The sequence below is a fragment of the Pseudophryne corroboree genome, chromosome 2 (assembly GCF_028390025.1).
Source record: "Pseudophryne corroboree isolate aPseCor3 chromosome 2, aPseCor3.hap2, whole genome shotgun sequence".
Taxonomy (NCBI): domain Eukaryota; kingdom Metazoa; phylum Chordata; class Amphibia; order Anura; family Myobatrachidae; genus Pseudophryne; species Pseudophryne corroboree.
The window spans coordinates 324,329,518-324,349,238 of NC_086445.1; the positions used below are offsets into that span (position 1 = coordinate 324,329,518).

The following is a 19,721-nucleotide window of genomic DNA, read 5'->3' on the forward strand; positions in this document are numbered from 1 at the left end:
GCTTTCACCGGATCTGAAGGGATGTTTGTTGAGCAAAACTGTCGAGGGGGTAGTTCTTGAAAGAGATGGCGTATCCGTGAGTGACGACGTCCTGAACCCAGGCGTCTGAAGTGGTCTGTAACCACACCTGAGCAAACCACAGACGTCGGTATCCCACCCTGGGATCCCCCAGGAGGAGGCCCGTCCCGTCATGCAGCAGGCTTATCTGTTTTGGAAGCAGGCTGACGGGCAGCCCAGGAACGTTTAGGTTTGGGCTTAGTGGATTTGGAAGGGAGAGCCTGTTTTGAGTATGCCTGACCCCTTGCTTTACTTGGAGGTCGAAAGGAACGAAAGTAAGAACATTTAGCCTTCGGAGCCGATGGGTTAGTACTAGGCAGACAGGCAGTCTTAGCGGATGCTAAGTTAGCAACAATCTTGTTGAGATCCTCCCAAAAAGGATGTTTCCCTTAAAATGGATCACCTCCAAGGTCTTTTTAGAGGGTGGTATTCATGTGACCGGCGATCTGCTGACCGACAGTCACATGACCTCCTCCACCATCCCGCTGGCTCAAGTCCAGATCTATAGATCAGGACCGCAACCAGAGAATCCAGCGAGCCAGAATGGACGTAGTAGACGCTTTGGCCACCAGCATCAGATGCCGCCTCTTGAATATAATGAGAGGCTGTAATAGTATATGAAAGATACTGTCTAGCATTAACAGGAAAATCAGACGGTAGTTCTGCTTCAACTTCCTGAACCCAGGCTTCGATAGCTTTTGCAGCCCCAGAAGCCACAATAGCGGGCCTATGGACAGCTCCTGCAAGAGTGTATATAGACTTCAAGCAACCTTCCACACGCTTATCCGTCGGTTCCTTCAGAGAGGTGACGGTAGTAACAGGCAGATCAGATGAAACCACCAGACGCGCGACCTGTGATTCCACCGGCGGCGGTGTCTCCCAATTTTTACTCAACTCTGCAGCAAGGGGATAACGAGCTAGCATCTTCTTAGACAGAGAGACTTTCTTTCCTGGTTACTCCCAGGATTCCTGACGTATGTCAATCAAATGGTCAGAATGGGGTAAAACCAATTTAGTAACCTTCTGACACTGGAACTTATCAGGTTTCTTAGAGGTATCTGGAGATTATGCTTCATCATCAATTTGAAGGATCAGTCTGATAGCCTCCAAGAGGTCAGGAGCATCCACCTGTGTAACAGATTCCCCATCAGAAGCGTCTGCATTAGTGTCTGAGGGGTCAGTATATGCGCCATCTTCATCGGAAGAAGTATCCAAAACATGTGTGGATTGTGAGGAAGTAATGGCCCGCTTAGAGGACCCCTTGGTCTTAGGCGGGCGAAGGTTAGGTTTTTGTTTTTGCCAAAGACTGATTTAATTGCTGTAACTGAGAGGACAGAGTATCTGCCCATGGCGGATTAACTGCAGGGACAATATGTGGCTGTAATGGCACAGGAGATCCTACAGGGGGCGCAAGTCTAGTTACTAGCGTAGTCAGTAAATTAAAAAAAAGGCAGCCCAAGGTGGGTCTTGTTGTGCCCCCTGTGCTGCAGACTAACTGAGCGGTATAGAACCTCCAGTACCTGAACCCTTAGCTGCAATGTTTTCCTCTGAGCAATCCGTGTTATCAGCACTGCACAGTGCAGGATCAGCCATGGATCTACCACCCTGTTTAGCAGACATTATTTGTAGGCGTAACCTTAGGGTGTAATAATACAATAAAAGCAGACAAAATACCTGACAAAAATCCCCTGTATAGTGTGACTGCAAAGCAGAGCACAAACAGAGAATTTAAGAGGTATATGGTGACTTAAACACACAGAGAAAAATACCAAAGTAGTATATTCTGTGAGACACTAAATCAAATGAGTACCCTGATGCACTTAGCCCACTTCAGGGTTACAGAAAATAGGGATAGCAATATGTGTGAGATACACAGAATATAGACCACACAGCTGCTATTGGCATACACAGTCACATGTACAATGCAGAAATTATTACAAACAATAAAACTGCAAATGGACTAGCAATACTAAGTAACTGGACTACGAAGTAAAGCTATGTATACATATACAGATATAACAATGCACAGTAAAGACTGGATATATATCACAGGGTACTTGTACTAAATAACCCTGAAGTTATGCACTTGTACTTAACTAACACTGTCTAAATGACATGTAGAAGTGTCCTGTAAATGCACAGCTGATGATACAGGCGGCTTTACAAAGGAGACATTGCTCAGCAGTCCTAGAATCAGCTCAGCTTGTGTGTAATAGCACCCAAACACTGACAGGGAGTGAGGGAGAGAGACAGATGCAGCTCCAGGGCGGGAACATTTGCAGTAAATGGCGCCTGGGGGAGGGGCTACAGGTCAGAGCCTTATCCCCTTGCTGGACTTCACCACCGGGTACTGCGGGGCCTATTTAAAATGGGTTTTAATAAATCCGACCTATGCCCCTTGCCCTGGTGGTCTAGTGGGGTCCCTGTACGACCACAGTGTCCCCGCCAGCACGCGCGGAACGTCTCCTGGAGACCGCGCCGGAACGCGACTTCAGCGGGTCCCGCAGGGGGACCCTCTTAACTCCTCCCTGTAGATGCGGCCACTTGATCCAGGAGAGCAGCGGCGAGTGTGTGCCTGACGAGACCGGAGCCCTCCACTGTAAGTACCCGGCAACCTAGGCGCGGGAGTATACAGCACCGCTGGGGGAGGTGAGGGAGCCGCATCATGATATGTCAGCATGACATATAGCACTTCTAAGTCAAAAAGCTTTTTTCAGGGCTGCCTAGCGCAGCCCCCCGTTAGCAGCCTTCAATGCAGGCAACAACTTACAAACTGAGCTCCAGTGCCTGGAGGCGAGGATATAGAGTAGGTGGCGCTATGCATCCTGGTAACAGTCAAAGCTTTTAGCCTGTTGGTGCCTCGGATCAAGATCCAACTCTACACCCCGATGTAATTCCCTGTGGAACCACAGTGAACCCCGCTGCAGCAATTTAAATCTACAGTATAGTTTATCTGCCAGCTCCTCCAAGAAACCTGCAATCTCCATGGTCCAGTGTTCCCCAGCCTGCTTCAGAGAAAAGGATCCAACGGCAAGTGACCAAAAAAATCCTCTTTTTTTTTTGGCTAGATGAGTTGCATTTTATTTTGTGTGTAAGAATAAGTAAAGGGACTAATGGAATTTTCTGAACATACACACAAGAGGGGGGGATAATCCTCAGCACCAAAAGGTCTTAAATCACACAAACCCTTTACAATAAATAAGCAGACAAAAACAGATTCCCACCGATAGCCTGGGCAACAGTAGTATCCAGGTCGGCCCAAAAACAACATCCCCACCAAGAGGAAGAGATTACAAGGAACATTTGGATTCTGAATCCGCATTCCAGGCAAGGAGTAAGAGAGCCTTCCGAGCCGAAATGGACGCAGCAGAGACTCTAGATGTCAACTGAGTACCATCCTTAATGACTACTCAGCTGCGCCATGGTGGTTGCTTTGCTAAATCCAGCAAGGAAACGCATGACAAATCATACTGGAGCCCTGCGACAGGTTTGTCAGCCCATGACTCAGGCAACCCATGCAGAGGTCAGTGGGTGGTGGTTAACTACCCACGATCCCTCCTGTTGCATGTCTAAAGAATATTTAAAAGATGCCGCACCTTGCACTGGAAGCGCAGTGTGCTTAGCCAAGTGCGTCACTGGAGCATCCTCCTTGGGAGACTGTTCAAACTTGGACACATGCTCTGCAGGAAGAGGGTACAGGGAGGTAAACTTGTGAAGGACTTGAAATTTCTTGTCTGCTAATTTCTAGGCATCCTCAATGAGCCCATGCTTGAAAGGAGCCACTGCCCCCGATTTGGCATCCAAATCCAATCAGTCCAGGGACTGCTGGACCACCATAATCAGGTATTCAACGCCATGTTACGAGGAAAAATCCAAGTCCTCAGGAAGGTGGTGTCTGGGTGAGACCAGCCCAGACCAACGCGTCCAATTTCGAGAGTCCCGGGTTCTACCCCTTGCATAGGGAAACCCCGGGCCCGCCTACTGACTCGGGCTGGCTGTCACATGCACAATCCGATAAAAGGAGCCACTGTAGAAATCCGGCATCAGGTACTGCAGTAGCGACTGGCACTATCTACAAGGGTGAGTACACAGCCAGTCCCCAGTGGATACTTGAAATGTCCCTCCCACTATTACTTACTGCAGTGCATTAACCCCATCACAAATGTGTCCATTGGTCAACTTTTCTCTACAGACAAAAAATAACACATTTTTGGTATGTATTCAATTGCGAAGTTAGACATGGTACTTAAATATTTCAATGGTCCACATGAGAAATGCTCGACGACGGCATGACATTTCAGATAACTAGACACTCTACTATTACCTACCGCAAAGTGAGGAAGAAGATCTTCCCGGTCCCCCTCAACAAATCCAAAGATCTCTAGTGCTCTTGGACGATGATCTACCACAGCATGAACTGGCACACCCCGACCCCTGCCTCTGCCGCGTGACATCCCTCTTCCTCTCATACGTGTCCCTCTTCCCCGTCCATTAGAAAGAATACCACGCTTTGCAGCCTGCAAAGGAAAACATAGAAATTAAGTAACAGAACGAGCTAGAGACCCAGGAAGATTAACTCAATTCATGATTTACAAAAGTAGATGCAGACAAGCATCTCATGTCTGAACACAGCATGTCGGACTAGAAGTGGGAGGGCTAAAGCAGCAGTTCCACTGTCAGCTAACAGGCACAGGCTAACCGAAACAAGACAGTTCAAGATAAGAAAAATGTTGCCTGGTCGGCTGAGACTCAATTTGTCCCTCACGATGCAGGGTTAGAACTTAAAGTGAACTTCAATATTCACGCAACTTTGAAGTTCACCTCTCACGTGGTGTTCCACAGTTTCCACATTGGTTATTTGCAATGGTGCCATTTGTCTAGTCACGATAACCTTCACCACAGCAGCACGTCGAATATTTCACAGCCTGCACTGTTTCAGAAATACTGCCACCCTTGGCCGGAAAGCCAACAATCATCCGTTTTGAACAACAGATAAATCTCCCCTTTTAACCATGACAGCAACGAGTTATGTGCATGCAGACGGCCTATCGCACACCATCAATACCCCTCAAGCCAGTGCACGACACGTGTGATGTACTTCATGAACTATGAGCCAATCAGAGCTCGCGGACCGGCAGCCAATCAGGAGCTGCCGCTGCCGGTCCGCGAGCTCTGATTGGCTCACGAACCGGCGGCTGGTTTGAAGTCCTACACGCCGCCACCCGACATAGCCGCGCTCTCCTCCCTGTCCTGTCCCCCTGACACCCGAGACACGCCGCCGGATGGAGCAGCAAGCAGCAGCAGTAAGCAGCACAGTGGGGTGGGGGGGCACTGTGGGGGCATTTGTGGATTTGGCACTGTGGGGGCATTTGTATACCTGGCATTGTGGGGACATTTGTAGATTAGGCACTGTGGGGGCATTTGTGAATTTGGCACTGTGGGGGCATTTGTGAATTTGGCACTGTGGGGGCATTTGTGAATTTGGCACTGTGGGGGCAATTGTGGATCTGGCACTGTGGGGGCAATTGTGGATCGGGCACTGTGGGGGCAATTGTGGATCTGGCACTGTGGGGGCAATTGTGGATCTGGCACTGTGGGGAGGCAATTGTGGATCTGGCACTGTGGGGGCAATTGTGGATCTGGTACTGTGGGGGCATTTATGGATCTGGCAGTGCACTATTGGGGGTATATGTGTATCACGTCCCATTTTAATTGGCCACACCCATTTTTTTGGCATACCACAGTACCTCTAAGGGGCAGACCTACTGGGGGGCATGGTAATTTTTTAAGTTGAGAATTTTTGTATATGATTTTATAAATATCCAAATAGCCCTTGGTAGTAAAAAGGTTCTCCACCCCTACTCTAGGACGCAAGAGAAAACTGACAATTTGAGGGATTTTTAAAAAATATTAGCCATTTAAGTGGCCATTTATGTATTGCACAGATTTAATTATCCTAAGATTCAAATTGTAGTCTTGAGTCAGGCAATAGTCAGAGTAGTCAGAGGTTTGGCCTACCAATCCTACCGATATACACACATGTACACATACCTTTTTTACTCACACGTAAACCGTACCACCTAAATTATCCACAAAGCACTGTACTAGACTAATTAGTATCATAGTAGTATGGAACAATAATAATTCTTCCTAAATATGCCTTGTGTTAAATACTTACCTCAAGTTGCAGTTCTGTATATTTTCGCCTTAAGTACACTACATCTTCTCCTGCCTGAACTTTCTTGTACAAATCAAGCTCCGTGTCTAGTAGCTCCTTCTGCATCTAAACAAGGAAACAAATTTTGAATTATGTAGAACTGCTCATGTGGTTAAAATAAAGTATAATTAATGGAGAGACTGGCAATATATGTCACAAGTGTCCAAAACTCCACTTATATATAGTAATCACACTGTACAATAAAAAATAAAATAGGATGCTTATCTATTGTTAATCATCAAAAGAAGATATATGAAATATGTGAAACAAAAAAAAAAAAAATATGAGGAAAGTTGGCATGGTGTTGGGAAGTTGGTCTGAGTTTGCACCATGCCAACTCTCCTCATTTTTTTTTTTTGTCGTTATGTAGCAACACCTTCACGGCCCATAATCATTTCAAGATTTCTACACTTTTTTCCTTCTTCTTGTTTTAATTCTGAAAGTCTATCAAATGTCATGGAGACAAACATATACCTATTTCTCTTATTCCATTGTTTAAAACTTTTACCCAAAGATTATCTTGCGTCAGCCATTTTACACCATGTTTAAGTGGTGTTTTTGGCATAGTTAAGAAAAATGTGACTGCACATAACTTTGACAAAAGCAACTCGTTTCACAAAACAATGTTAGAACAAGAAACTTCATAGAGATGTCAAAGTTTTAGGATTATAAAATGGACATCTTTAATGCACTTGCGATGTTAATGCTGCATTATATAGGGAAGATGGACTTCTGCATATACAGTATACTGATGTAGGTTGTAAAAGTTGCCCAATACATTTTCATTATAAACTCTGTCCATTCTTTCAAACTATAATAGTGTGTAAAATAAAATGGTTAAGAACTTTACCAAAATAAAAAAAAGTCCACTTTTGCTCAAAAAAATAATGAGTTCTATAAACCTAGTAAAGATTTAATGTGGTCAAAAAAAAATCTCCAATTATGCAAAAATTTGTTCTGCTATAAACCGCACTATCAAAAAGATTGTACTTCTGTAGCAAGGTTATGGAAAAAAAAGTACCGTATGTAACAGGTAAAATACTGCAAACAAAATCTACATTTTTTTTTCTTTCAAATACACATCACATATACTTTATTCAAATGTCTAAATAAAAAATAAGGATTATTACTTAAATAAGGCACTGGAATTACTTAACTGCAACTCCAACAATAATGTAAACAATAGCTAAAATAAACAATTTTTCTACAAATGACTGAAAAATATTTAACCCTTATCATAAATGTCAAGGCTCATTCCAATAATGTGGTAGAATGAAAGGCACTTTCATATTTTGGATTCCTGTTTATTTACTAACAGAGTGAACAATTAACTTAAAGCAGGTGCCTGAAATTCGTACCAGAATTGTGTGATAATACCATTCTGACAAATTATATAAACAAGTAAATCTTCTAGAAATGAAAATGAAAAAAAAAAAAAAAAAAAAATGTAGCAATTACCTTTTTGCATATAAAAGCATTGTGCAAATAAGTTGAAAACTCAAATAAAATTACAGAGCTTTCAAAACTTTATATAAAAAGATATAAAAAATAAAATAGAAAATACATTTCCAGATGGCAAGAACATTGGAAACATGTATAGAGCAGAAAAATACTGCCCAAGTAGTTACAAAAGGGTTCAATACCTGTGTTCAATACTATGTAAAACATTTAATACAACATTATTTGTTGAAGTTGTCTGCTAAAGCTGAGGAATCACATGAAAGCTGGATATCCCTTAAGTAATTAAAGCAGCTTCAGGATAACAAAAAGTAGAACATAAAGTAGCTATTATGTGGGTATATACATATAATGAACTTGCAATACCACAACATAACAGCAGACAACTTTCAATTATATTTTTTTTTATAATATTCTTTATAAATATAATGTACTGTTCTTTGGTACAAAAATATTTTCCCATACAAATAAATGTAAACAGTGCACAAACCAGATTAAGGAGCAACCAAAACAGGTTCAATGTGTGGGTAAGCCACTGTGTGTGTGGGACGAGTAAGATATTGTGGCATTGGGTTCTGAAACGGTACTTGTGGGAAAACATCTCTAACGCGAGGAACATTATTTTGGGCAAACACGCCCATTTCAAAGTTAAATAAAACCATGTTAATGTGGTGCTGGGCTACCCAGACTTCATGGTTGCTTTTTCCCTTGCGCAATTTGTTTGCCACATGCTCTCCAAATACAGTGTATTCGTCTCTCTTTTCACCAATGTCAGAAGTATCCTTCACAAATGTAAAGGCTTCAAATCTTTGTTCTTCTGTTTTGAAGGAAACATCCATTATCTGGTAGGCTTCAGCTGCCTGATTCTCATTAAGAGAAGGGTTTTCAAATTCTGGATGGTGTGTTACTAAGTCTGCCCCCAAACTTTCATCATCATCTTCAGAAAACAAAAGTGAATTCCTATCACAGGAAATGATTAAATTGCCATCATCAGAGTCAGAAGAGTCCACATTTTCCTTTAAAAAAAAGATAAACACAATATTTGAAGTAGTTAGAAGAGTAAAAAAAACTCGGCAATTATCTAATCACTTTAATATTGAGTGAGGATGTGCCTTACACTTCTCATCTCCCCACACACGAAGATTTTCAGAAGTGGACTTCAGTTTTGCACTATACAACTGACAAACAGTGCAAAGTACAGCATTAGCAAAACCTTTGTGTTATTTTATTACCCAGTTGCTTTTGTGGGTATTTGACGCTGTATGACCAAATTAACAAAAATAGGATTTTAATACCTACCGGTAAATCCTTTTCTCTTAGTCCGTAGAGGATGCTGGTGATGCATCAAGAACCATGGGGTATAGACGGGATCCACAGGAGACATGGGCACACTATAAGACTTTGAATGGGTGTGAACTGGCTCCTCTCTCTATGCCCCTCCTCCAGACACCAGTTATAGGAACTGTGCCCAGGAAGACGGACATTTTGAGGAAAAGGATTTAATTAATTATTTAAAACTTAGGTGAGATACATACCAGCTCACACCACTAACACGCCGTACAACATGGCATTCAAAAACAACGCATGCAACGGCATGATCAACAACAGTCACAGATTGACTGAACTCCACGCAACATGAGCGTAACTATAACCAAACTGCAGATACAGCCCGCACTGGTACGGGCGCCCACCATCCTCTACGAACTAAGAGAAAAGGATTTACCGGTAGGTATTAAAATCCTATTTTCTCATACGTCCTAGAGGATGCTTCAAGAACCATGGGGTTTATACCAAAGCTCTAGAGCGGGCGGGAGAGTGCGGATGATTCTGCAGCACCGATTGACCAAACAAGAGGTCCTCCTAAGCCAGGGTATCAAACTTGTAAAACTTCGCAAAGGTGATTGAACCAGACCAAGTAGCAGCTCGGTAAAGTTGTAACGCCGAGACTCCCCGGGCAGCCGACCAGGATGAGCCCACCTTTCTGAATGGGCTTTCACCGATTTCGGTAACAGCAATCCTGCTGAATCGTATTACAAATCCAGCGCGCAATAGTCTGCTTTAAATCAGGAGCCCCAATCTTGTTGGGAGCCCACAGGACAAACGGAGCCTCTGTTTTCCTAATCTGCGCCGTTCTGGCGACATAGATCTTCAAAGCTCTGACCACATCGAGAGACTTTGACTCCGCCAAGGCGTCAGTAGCCACTGGCACCACAATTGGCTGGCTAACATGAAATGATGAAACCACTTTTGGCAGAAATTACTGACGAGTTCTCAACTCCGCTCTATCAGCATGGAAAATGAAATAGGGGCTTTTGTGAGATAAAGCCGCCAACTCAGATACTAGCCTTGCAGACGCCAAGGCCAACAACATGACCACTTTCCAAGTAAGGAATTTTAACTCAACCTTGCGCAAAGGTTCAAACCAATGTGATTGCAAGATTTGCAACACCACATTAAGATCCCATGGTGCCACTGGGGGCACAAAGGGAGGTTGGATGTGCAGCACGCCTTTTACAAAGGTCTGAACTTCTGGAAGGGAGGCCAATTCTTTCTGAAAAAAGATAGATAAGGCCGAAATCTGTACCTTAATAGAGCCTAACTTTAAGCCCGCATCCACACCTGCTTGTAGGAAATGGAGCAACCACCCCAGGTGAAATTCTTCCGTAGGAGCCTTCTTGGATTCACACCAAGACACATATTTTCTCCAAATACGGTGGTAATGCTTTGCCATTTCTTCTTTTCTAGCCTGAAGAAGTGTAGGAATGACTTCACTGGGAATACCCTTTCGGGCAAGGATTTGGCGTTCAACCGCCACACCGTCAAACGCAGCCGCGGTAAGTCCTGATACACGCACGGCCCCTGTTGTAACAGGTCCTCCCGAAGAGGAAGAGGCCAGGGATCTTCTATGAGCAACTCCTGAAGATCTGGATACCAGGCCCTTTTTGGCCAATCCGGAACAATGAGGATCGCCGGAACCCTTGTTCTTCTTATAATTTTTATCACCTTTGGAATGATTGGAAGCGGAGGGAACACATAGACTGACAAACACCCACGGTGTCACTAGGGCGTCCACCGCTATCGCCTGAGGGTCCCTTGACCTGGAACAATATTTCTGAAGTTTCTTGTTGAGGCGGGACTCCATCATGTCCACTTGAGGAACTCCCCAACGATTTGTCACTTCTGCAAAGACCTCTTGATGAAGACCCCACTCTCCTGGATGGAGATCGTGTCTGCTGAGGAAATCTGCTTCCCAGTTGTCCACTCCTAAAATGAAGAGCGCTGGCATGTCTTTCCGCCCAGCGAAGAATATTCGTGGCCTCGGCCATCGCCGCTTTGCTCTTTGTTCCGCCTTGGCAGTTTATGTACGCCACTGCTGTCACGTTGTCTGACTGAATCAAGACCGGCAGACCTCGAAGATGGTCTGCTTGCAGTATGCCGTTGTAGATGGCTCTTAATTGCAGAATGTTTATGTGTAGACAAGCTTCCTGACTTGACCACTTTCCCTTAAAGTTTCTTCCTTGTGTGACTGCTCCCCAGCCTCGGCGGCTTGCATCAGTGGTCAACAGGATCCAATCCTGAATCCCGAACCTGCGTCCCTCCAGAAGGTGAGAACTGTGCAGCCACCACAGAAGCAAAATTCTTGTCCTGGTAGAATAATTTTATGGTGTATGTCCAGGTGAGACCCGGACCACTGGTCCAGCAGGTTCCACTGAAACACCCTGGCATGGAACCTGCCATACGGAATGGCCTTGTAGGCCACCACCATCTTCCCCAGCAACCGAGTGCAGTGAAGAACTGACACCTTTGCCGGTTTCAGAATCCGTTTTACCATGTTCTGTATTTCCAAAGCTTTTTACACTGGAAGAAAAACTCTCTGTAATTCTGTATCCAGAATCATACCCAGGAACGACAGCCGTGTCGATGGATCCAACTGTGATTTTGGCAAATTTAGGAGTCAACCGTGTTGTTGCAGAATCGTCAGCGAAAGAGCAACATTCTTCAACAATTTCTCCTTGGACCTCGCCTTTATGAGATCGTCCAAGTACGGGATAATTGTTATTCCCCGCTTGCGCAGGAGAACCATCATTTCCGCCATTACTTTGGTGAAAATCCTCAGAGCCGTGGACAGACCAAACAGCAACGTCTGCAATTGGTAATGACAATCCTGCACAGCAAATCTCAGGTAAGCCTGATGTGGAGGATATATGGGGACATGTAAGAAGGAATCTTTTATGTCGACCGACACCATAAAATCCCCCTTCTCCAGACTGGAGATCACTGCTCGTAGAGACTCCATCTTGAACTTTAATCTTTTTAGAAAGAAATTGAGGGATTTCAGGTTTAGAATTGGTCTGACTGAGCCATCCGGCTTCGGGACCACGAACAGGCTTGAATAAAAACCATCCCCCCGTTAAGACGGGGGTACCATGACAATCACTTGATTTTGACACAACTTTAGTATCGCAGCGCTTACTATCTCCCTTTCTGGCAGAGAAGCTGGCAAGGCCGATTTGAAAAATCGGTGAGGGGGCACGTCTTGAAACTCTAGCTTGTACCCTTGGGTTACTATTTCTACTATCCAAGGATCCAGGTCCGAGTGCATCCAGACCTCACTGAAGAGTTTGAGACGTGCCCCCACCGGAGCGGACTCCCGCAGAGGAGGGTCCCAGCGTCATGCGGTGGTTTTGGTAGAAGCCGGAGAGGACTTCTGCTCTTGGGAACTTGCCACAGCCTGTGACCTTTTTCCCCTTCCTCTCCCCCTCGCAGCAAGGAAGGAGGACCCACATCCTTTTTTGAATTTGTTGGGCCGAAAGGACTGCATTTGATAGTGAGGCGATTTCTTCTGCTGTGCAGGAACATAAGGTAAAAAAGATGACTTACCTGCGGGTAGCCGTAGAGACCAGGTCATTGAGGCCGTCACCAAACAGGACCTTACCGTTAAACGGTAAAGACTCCATCGCCTTCTTAGATTCAGCATCAGCATTCCATTGATAAATCCACAATGCTCTCCTAGCAGAGACTGCCATGGCATTGGCCCTTGATCCCAAAAGGCCAATATCCCTTACCGCTTCTTTTAAATATGCTGCAGCGTCCTTGATATGACCCAAGGTCAAAAGCACACTATCCCTGTCTAGGGAATCTACCTCAGACGACAAGTTATGCGCCCACTTTTCAATAGCGCTACTCACCAACAGCGGGCCTGAGCAGCGACTCTGTAGTGACATATATGGATTTCAGGGTATTTTCCTGCTTACGATCCGCAGGATCCTTCAGGGCTGCCGTGTCAGGGGACGGAATCGCTACTTATTTGGACAAACGCGACAAAGCTTTGTCTACCGTGGGGATTGACTCCCAGCTGTCCCTGTCCCCAGAGGGAAACTGATATGCCATTGGAATTCTTTTGGGAACATGTATCTTTTTGTCGGGATTTTCCCAAGCTTTTTTAAAAAGTGCATTCAGTTCATGAGAGGGAGGAAACGTTACCTCAGGTTTCTTGCCTTTAAACATATAGACCCTCGTATCAGGAATAGAAGGGTCCTCAGTGATATGTAAAACGTATTTTATGGCCACAGTCATGTACTGAACACTCTCAGCCAGTTTTGGATGTAATCTGGCATCACTATAGTCGACACTGGAATCAGAGTCCGTGTCGGTATCTGTATCTGCTATTTGGGCAAATGCACGTTTCTGCGACCCCAAAGGGGTCTGGACCTGTGACAAAGCATCTTCCATGGATTTCCTCCATGTCTGGTTCTTAGACTCAGATTTATCAAACCTCTTAGCCAACTTAGTCACATTTGTATTTAAAACACTCGGCATATTGACCCAATCATCCGTCGGCGGTGCCGACACTGTCACTCTCACAGAACTGTCAGTCCTCACGCCAGCCTCCTCCTGGGAAGAGCATTCAGCCTCAGACATGTCGACACACACGTACCGACAGCCACAAACACACTGGGCTATAGGAGACAGACCCACAGCAGAGCCTATTAGAAAGACACAGAGAGAGTTAAGCCAGCTCACACCTAGCGCCTATCCCGGTTCTGAAGTCAGTAACAATACTGCCCAGACCTGCTAGCGCTTTTGTCAAACAATATAATTCACCAATTACTAGTGCCCCAACCCCCCCCCCTCACACACTTTTTGCACCCTGTTACTTGCACAGCAGTGTGGAGGATCAGGGCCAGTGTCTCTGCAGCCCTTCTGTGAAGAGAGAAATAGCGCTGGTGAGAGCCATGCGGCTAAGCCCCGCCCCCGACATGGCGCGCTTCAGTCTCGCTCAAAATTCTTTATACTGGCGGGGGTCCCTTAACAAGTGCCTGGGCACTGTTATATTGCATGCCAGTGGTATTTGCGGCCCACCCTGCATCGCCGTGATCAGTGTGGGAGCATGGCGCGCAGCGTGCTATCTTCAGGCTTTGTGAGGGGGGTGACGGCGCGGCTCCTGGAACAAGCAGCTAGGCGAACTGTAGTGATCGAACCCTCTGGAGCTAATGGTGTCCAGTAGCCTAATAAGCAGAGCCCTTGAACTCTTAAGAAGTAGGTCTGATTCTCTCCCCTCACTCCCACGATGCAGGGAGCCTGTAGCCAGCAGGTCTCCCTGAAAATAAAAAACCTAAATAAAGTATTTTTCTGAGAAACTCCGGAGAGCTCCTCAGTGTGCATCCAGTCTCGCTGGGCACAGAATCTAACTGGAGTCTGGAGGAGGGGCATAGAGGGAGGAGCCAGTTCACACCCATTCAAAGTCTTATAGTGTGCCCATGTCTCCTGCGGATCCCGTCTATAGTACCCCATGGTTCTTGAAGCATCCCCAGCATCCTCTAGGACGTATGAGAAACTATGTTTAAAATGTACCCCTGTTTTTGCCCACATCGGTCCTAGCATTAGTATATGTGTTTCTAACTCTCTGATGATCATATCTTTGTGTATGACTGTCACCAAGCATGAATCATTTATTTTCCAGTTTTGAGTTCTAAAAAACTTTTAGGAGAACTGGTTTCCAAACAAGTTATCCATTATCTTTGGGCGTGTAAAGACACTGTTTATTGACAACTTGAAAATAAAGACATGGGAATGTTACAAAGTAGCAGAAGGCTGCTAAAAGCTACTTCAATAGTTAAAATATCTGATTAAAGTGCAAAATACTTTGATAAGATATACATATTTTAGAACAAAGGCCCAAATGTATTAAGTGTTAACAAGAGATAAATCTGAGATGCATAAGGAGAGATAAATGACCAGCCAACCAGCTCCTGATTGTCATTTTTCAAACACAGTCTGCGACATGGCAGCTAATAAGCTGATTGGCTGGTCATCTATCTCTCCTTATGCGTCTGAGATTTATCTCTTGTTAATGGATAAAACATTTGGGCCAAAGTGCTGTGGATTGATTAAACGGTATACGTTTAATTTGCTGGCTTTTGGGATCCCGGTGCTCAGGATACAGACGTTAGAATCCAGACAGCTGGCAATGCCCCCAGCCGGAATACCAGCGCTACAGAAATATTCCCACTCGTGGGTGTCCGCAACACCCATAGATTGAGAATAGAACATGTGGTGAGCGCAATGAGCCACCGAGCCTGCAAGAGGACTCTCTGCGCTCGTCCCACTGCGGCATACTGGCACACGGGATGCCGATGTTGGTATATTGACGACCAGCATCCCGGCAGCCAGTAAATCATATTGAACCCGATTAAACAAATATTGACGTTTATGACAGATCCAGAATACACACATTTATAGAAAAACGTGAATACTTTGACATAAAAACCCAAGTGCCGTATGTTAAGCATCAGTTTGATTAATTATGAGATAGGGTAGTGGAACAGCCAAAGGCACAAGAAATATAAGGTTAAAAAAATGGATTTACCTATATCAATAAATTCCTAGAAGCTAATATTCCATAGTAAAAGAAGAAAGTAATGCTGAAGATAGGATGAATGTTTCAGAAAGACAACACCTCATCCACAACGGATGTAGAGAAACAAGAGAGGAATGTTTTGGACTGAGCTTCACAGTCTACATACATACGTATTTCTGAAAGCCTGTGTTGAGATTTCAAATGCAAAAGACAACTGCAGAATGTTTCAGCTAGAAGAAGGGGAGAGCATTTCTAAATCCAGAATTTGAAGACTCTAGTGCAGGGTTTTCCAATCTCTGTCTTCAAGGCACCCTAACAGTCCAGGTTTTAAGGATTTACATACTTGTGCACAGATATTATAATCTAACTTTACCAAGGTATTTAGTCACCTGTGTTTAAACATGGATATTCTTAAAACCTGGACTGTTAGGGTGCCTTGAAGACAAAGTTTGGGAACTACTGCTCTAACGGATTACAAAAAATGTTTGAAGGCTTTGTCGTGTTACTACAACTGACTGACAGGTAGGACAATATCAACTGGAGAATTTAAAACAAATAAAAAAGCATCAACTGTAATAAGTAACTAAGTGGCTCAGATTTTTCAGACTGTTGCTATTGAGTAGTCAGAACAAATTATGCTACACATGAGAAAATGGAAATCTGCTTCAAAAAATGACATGAAATGTAAAAATGAACATCTTTCACATATATAGTACTCAAATATGCTTTGAGCTTACCTGTTGTAACACAAATCGCAGGGGTTCATCCAGAGGTTCAAAAGTGGTTTTACAGTCTTCTAAACTTTCCCATTGTGTATCCTCTCTTGAAAAGGGGTTTCTTAGTACTTTTATTTTGTTAACAAATTCTTCAGTGGAACACTGTTGCTGATCCTCAATGTCCATCAATGTCAAATCCTGCAAAGCAGGGCACTGTGTACAGCCTCAGTAAAATGTAAATGTTCTTATCACACATGTGGCTGTTATTTTCACTCACACAAGATAAAGAAGATATACTTGAACACGCCTTAAAATTGCTAATATGTAACGACTGCATCCAAACATGTCCATTCATGTCACTGTTGTCGTCCTTTTTTCTTTGGAAAACCAGCTACATGTTGACTTGACAAGTGATGAACTGTAGTCTGGCAGATGCCGGATTACGGACAACTCTTGTCCCAGCGCAATGTAAATATATTCCCATCCTGCTGTAAGCTTTACAGTATGAAACACTAATATCTGTAAAGCAATTTTGTCACAGGCATGCACATGGATTCACACAACCATTGTAACAATACAAAAGTAAAACGAACGCTACCTGAATCTTGCTTTTGTTACCCTTCAAAGCATTGCCTGCAGACGAGATTGCCTTCAGCTCATCTCTTAATTTAGTAATACTGTTAGTCAAAGTTTCCAGAGTTTTCAAGATTTCTGCTTTGTCATCTAACTTCATGCTCTTGTTTTTCTCAAGCCTTGATATAAGCATCTACAAGACATACAATTATGTTAGCAACACATTCTCAATGAAAAACATTTTTCCAGATTAAAATATCTAAATATATTAACATAATGGTACATTTAGGAAATACGTAATCAATATAAGTGCTTGCTGGCTCAACTGCTTTCTGAAATACTGCTACCACTGGTCTAGTCCTAGCGGTGGAGTAGTAGCACGTTAGTTGAGAGAGTCTCCATACAAGGGAGTGATTTGTAAAGCACCAAGGTCCAACACAGCATCAGAGAGTGGGGAAATAGAGGCTTCATAACAGGGACAAAAAAAAGGAATAAAAAATAAGTATATAGAATTTGACAGCTGATAAGAACCACTTGGCCCTTCTAGCCTACCCATTTTATAACCTTATAGTAACCGCAACCTCTATTTGATCCTTAGTACTTTTGTTATTATATCCTTATGTCTATCCCTCTACCACCTCTGATGGGAAGCTATTTTACTTATCCAGTACGCTTGCTGCGAACTCTTTTTTCTCTCTCAAATTTGTTCTGTTCCTCCCTCCAGTTTCAGTGCATGTACTTCTGTTCTAATACTTTTCCTCCTTTGAAAAATATTTCCTTCCTGTACTGTTAAAATCCTTCATATATTTGAAAATGTCCATACTGTCCACAATTTCCCTTTTCTACTCTAAACTATTCATATTAAGATCTTTTAGGGGTATATGCAATTGCGGTCGAATTCGCGGCAATTATCGCCGTTTTTTAATTCGACCAAATTCGCCAGGTGAATCCCGGCAGGTGCCTGCCGGGATTCACCATATTCAATGAAAATCGGATTCGCCAGAATCGCGGGCGAAAATCGGCCGATTTGGCGGATTTTGCCGCGATTTTAAAAAACGGGAAAAAAACGGGAAAAACCCGAAAAAAAAATGGCGTGGGGTCCCCCCTCCAAAGCATAACCAGCCTCGGGCTCTTTGAGCTGGTCCTGGTTCTAAAAATGCAGGGGAAAAATTGGCCAGGGATCCCCCGTATTTTTAAAACCAGCACCGGGCTCTGCGCCTGATGCTGGTGCCAAAAATACGGGGGACAAAAAGAGTAGGGGTCCCCCGTATTTTTAACACCAGCATCGGGCTCCACTAGCTGGACAGATAATGCCACAGCCGGGGGTCACTTTTATGCCGTGCCCTGCGGCCGTGGCATCAAATATCCAACTAGTCACCCCTGGCCGGGGTACCCTGGGGGAGTGGGGACCCCTTCAATCAAGGGGTCCCCCCCCCCCAGCCACCCAAGGGCCAGGGGTGAAGCCCGAGGCTGTCCCCCCCCCCATCCAATGGGCTGCGGATGGGGGGGCTGATAGCCTTTGTGATAATAAAAAGATATTGTTTTTTCCATTAGTACTACAAGTCCCAGCAAGCCTCCCCCGCAAGCTGGTACTTGGAGAACCACAAGTACCAGCATGCGGGAGAAAAACGGGCCCGCTGGTACCTGTAGTACTACTGGAAAAAAAATACCCAAATAAAAACAGGACACAGACACCGTGACTTGTACAACTTTATTACATACTGCCGACACACACATACTTACCTATGTTGACACGCCGACTGCCACGGTCGCCGACGATCCGAGGGTACCTGTGAAAAAATTATACTCACCTTCCAGCGTCCAGAGGTACATCCACGTCCAGAGGTAAATCCACGTTCTTGGCAAAAAAACAAACCGAACACCGATCCATACCGGACTAGAAAGGGGTCCAATGTTTTCACATCAGACCCCTTTCTCCCGAATGCCGGGACATCACGTGACTCCTGTCACTGACGTCCCTTCAGCCAATCAGGAAGCGCTACTTCCGTGGCGCTCACCTGATTGGCTGTCCGCTGTCTGTACTGTGACAGCGCATCGCAAAGCCGCTCCATTACTTTCAATGGTGGGAACTTTGCGGGTAGCGGTGGGGTCACCCGCCGGTCAGCCGCTGACCGGCGGGTGACCTCACCGCTAGCCGCTAAGTTCCCACCATTGAATATAATGGAGGGAGCTGTGCGATGCGCTGTCACAGTGCAGACAGCGCTCAGCCAATCAGGTGAGCGCAACGAAGTTGCGCTTCCTGATTGGCTTAGAGACCTGTCAGTGACAGCTGTCACTGACAGGTCTCATTCGTGGAAAGGTGTCCCATGTGTCAGCATGGGACCCCTTTCAGTCCGTTTTTGGTGCGGGTATTTGCGTTTTCTTATTTTGCCAAGTCCGTGGATTTATCTCTGGACCATGGTTGAGGTGAGTATTTTGAACTTTTCTTTACAGGTATCCGTGGATTCTACATGGAGAAGAGGACCGATGTCGGCGTGTGAACATAGGTAAGTATGTGTGTGTCGACGTATGAAATAAAGTTTTACTGTCGACGGTGTGTGTGTCCTGTTTTTATTTGGGTATTTTTTTCCCAGTAGTACTACAGGTACCAGCGGGCCCGTTTTTCTCCCGCATGCTGGTACTTGTGGTTCTCCAAGTACCAGCTTGCGGGGGAGGCTTGCTGGGACTTGTAGTACTATTGGAAAAAACAATATCTTTTTATTATCACAAAGGCTATCAGCCCCCCCATCCGCAGCCCATTGGATGGGGGGGGGACAGCCTCGGGCTTCACCCCTGGCCCTTGGGTGGCTGGGGGGGGGGGACCCCTTGATTGAAGGGG

General features: G+C 44.8%; 1 protein-coding gene across 3 annotated transcripts in view; it reads right to left on the reverse strand.

The window, feature by feature from the left end:
* RBM26 (RNA binding motif protein 26) overlaps positions 1 to 19,721 on the reverse strand; it is a 421,593-nt gene that overhangs the window by 37,317 nt on the left and 364,555 nt on the right. For 2 of the 3 annotated variants that reach the window (XM_063952996.1, XM_063952995.1), the window contains exons 18-20: positions 16,908 to 17,075; positions 16,331 to 16,507; positions 7,558 to 8,748 (exon numbers count right to left, since the gene is read on the reverse strand). In XM_063952996.1, coding sequence (XP_063809066.1) covers positions 8,227 to 8,748; positions 16,331 to 16,507; positions 16,908 to 17,075 — 867 coding nt within the window. In that variant the 3' untranslated portion in view covers positions 7,558 to 8,226. Of the gene's footprint in view, positions 1 to 4,385; positions 4,575 to 6,235; positions 6,341 to 7,557; positions 8,749 to 16,330; positions 16,508 to 16,907; positions 17,076 to 19,721 lie in introns of those variants that run through there. The other variant, XM_063952997.1, reaches the window with a different exon arrangement.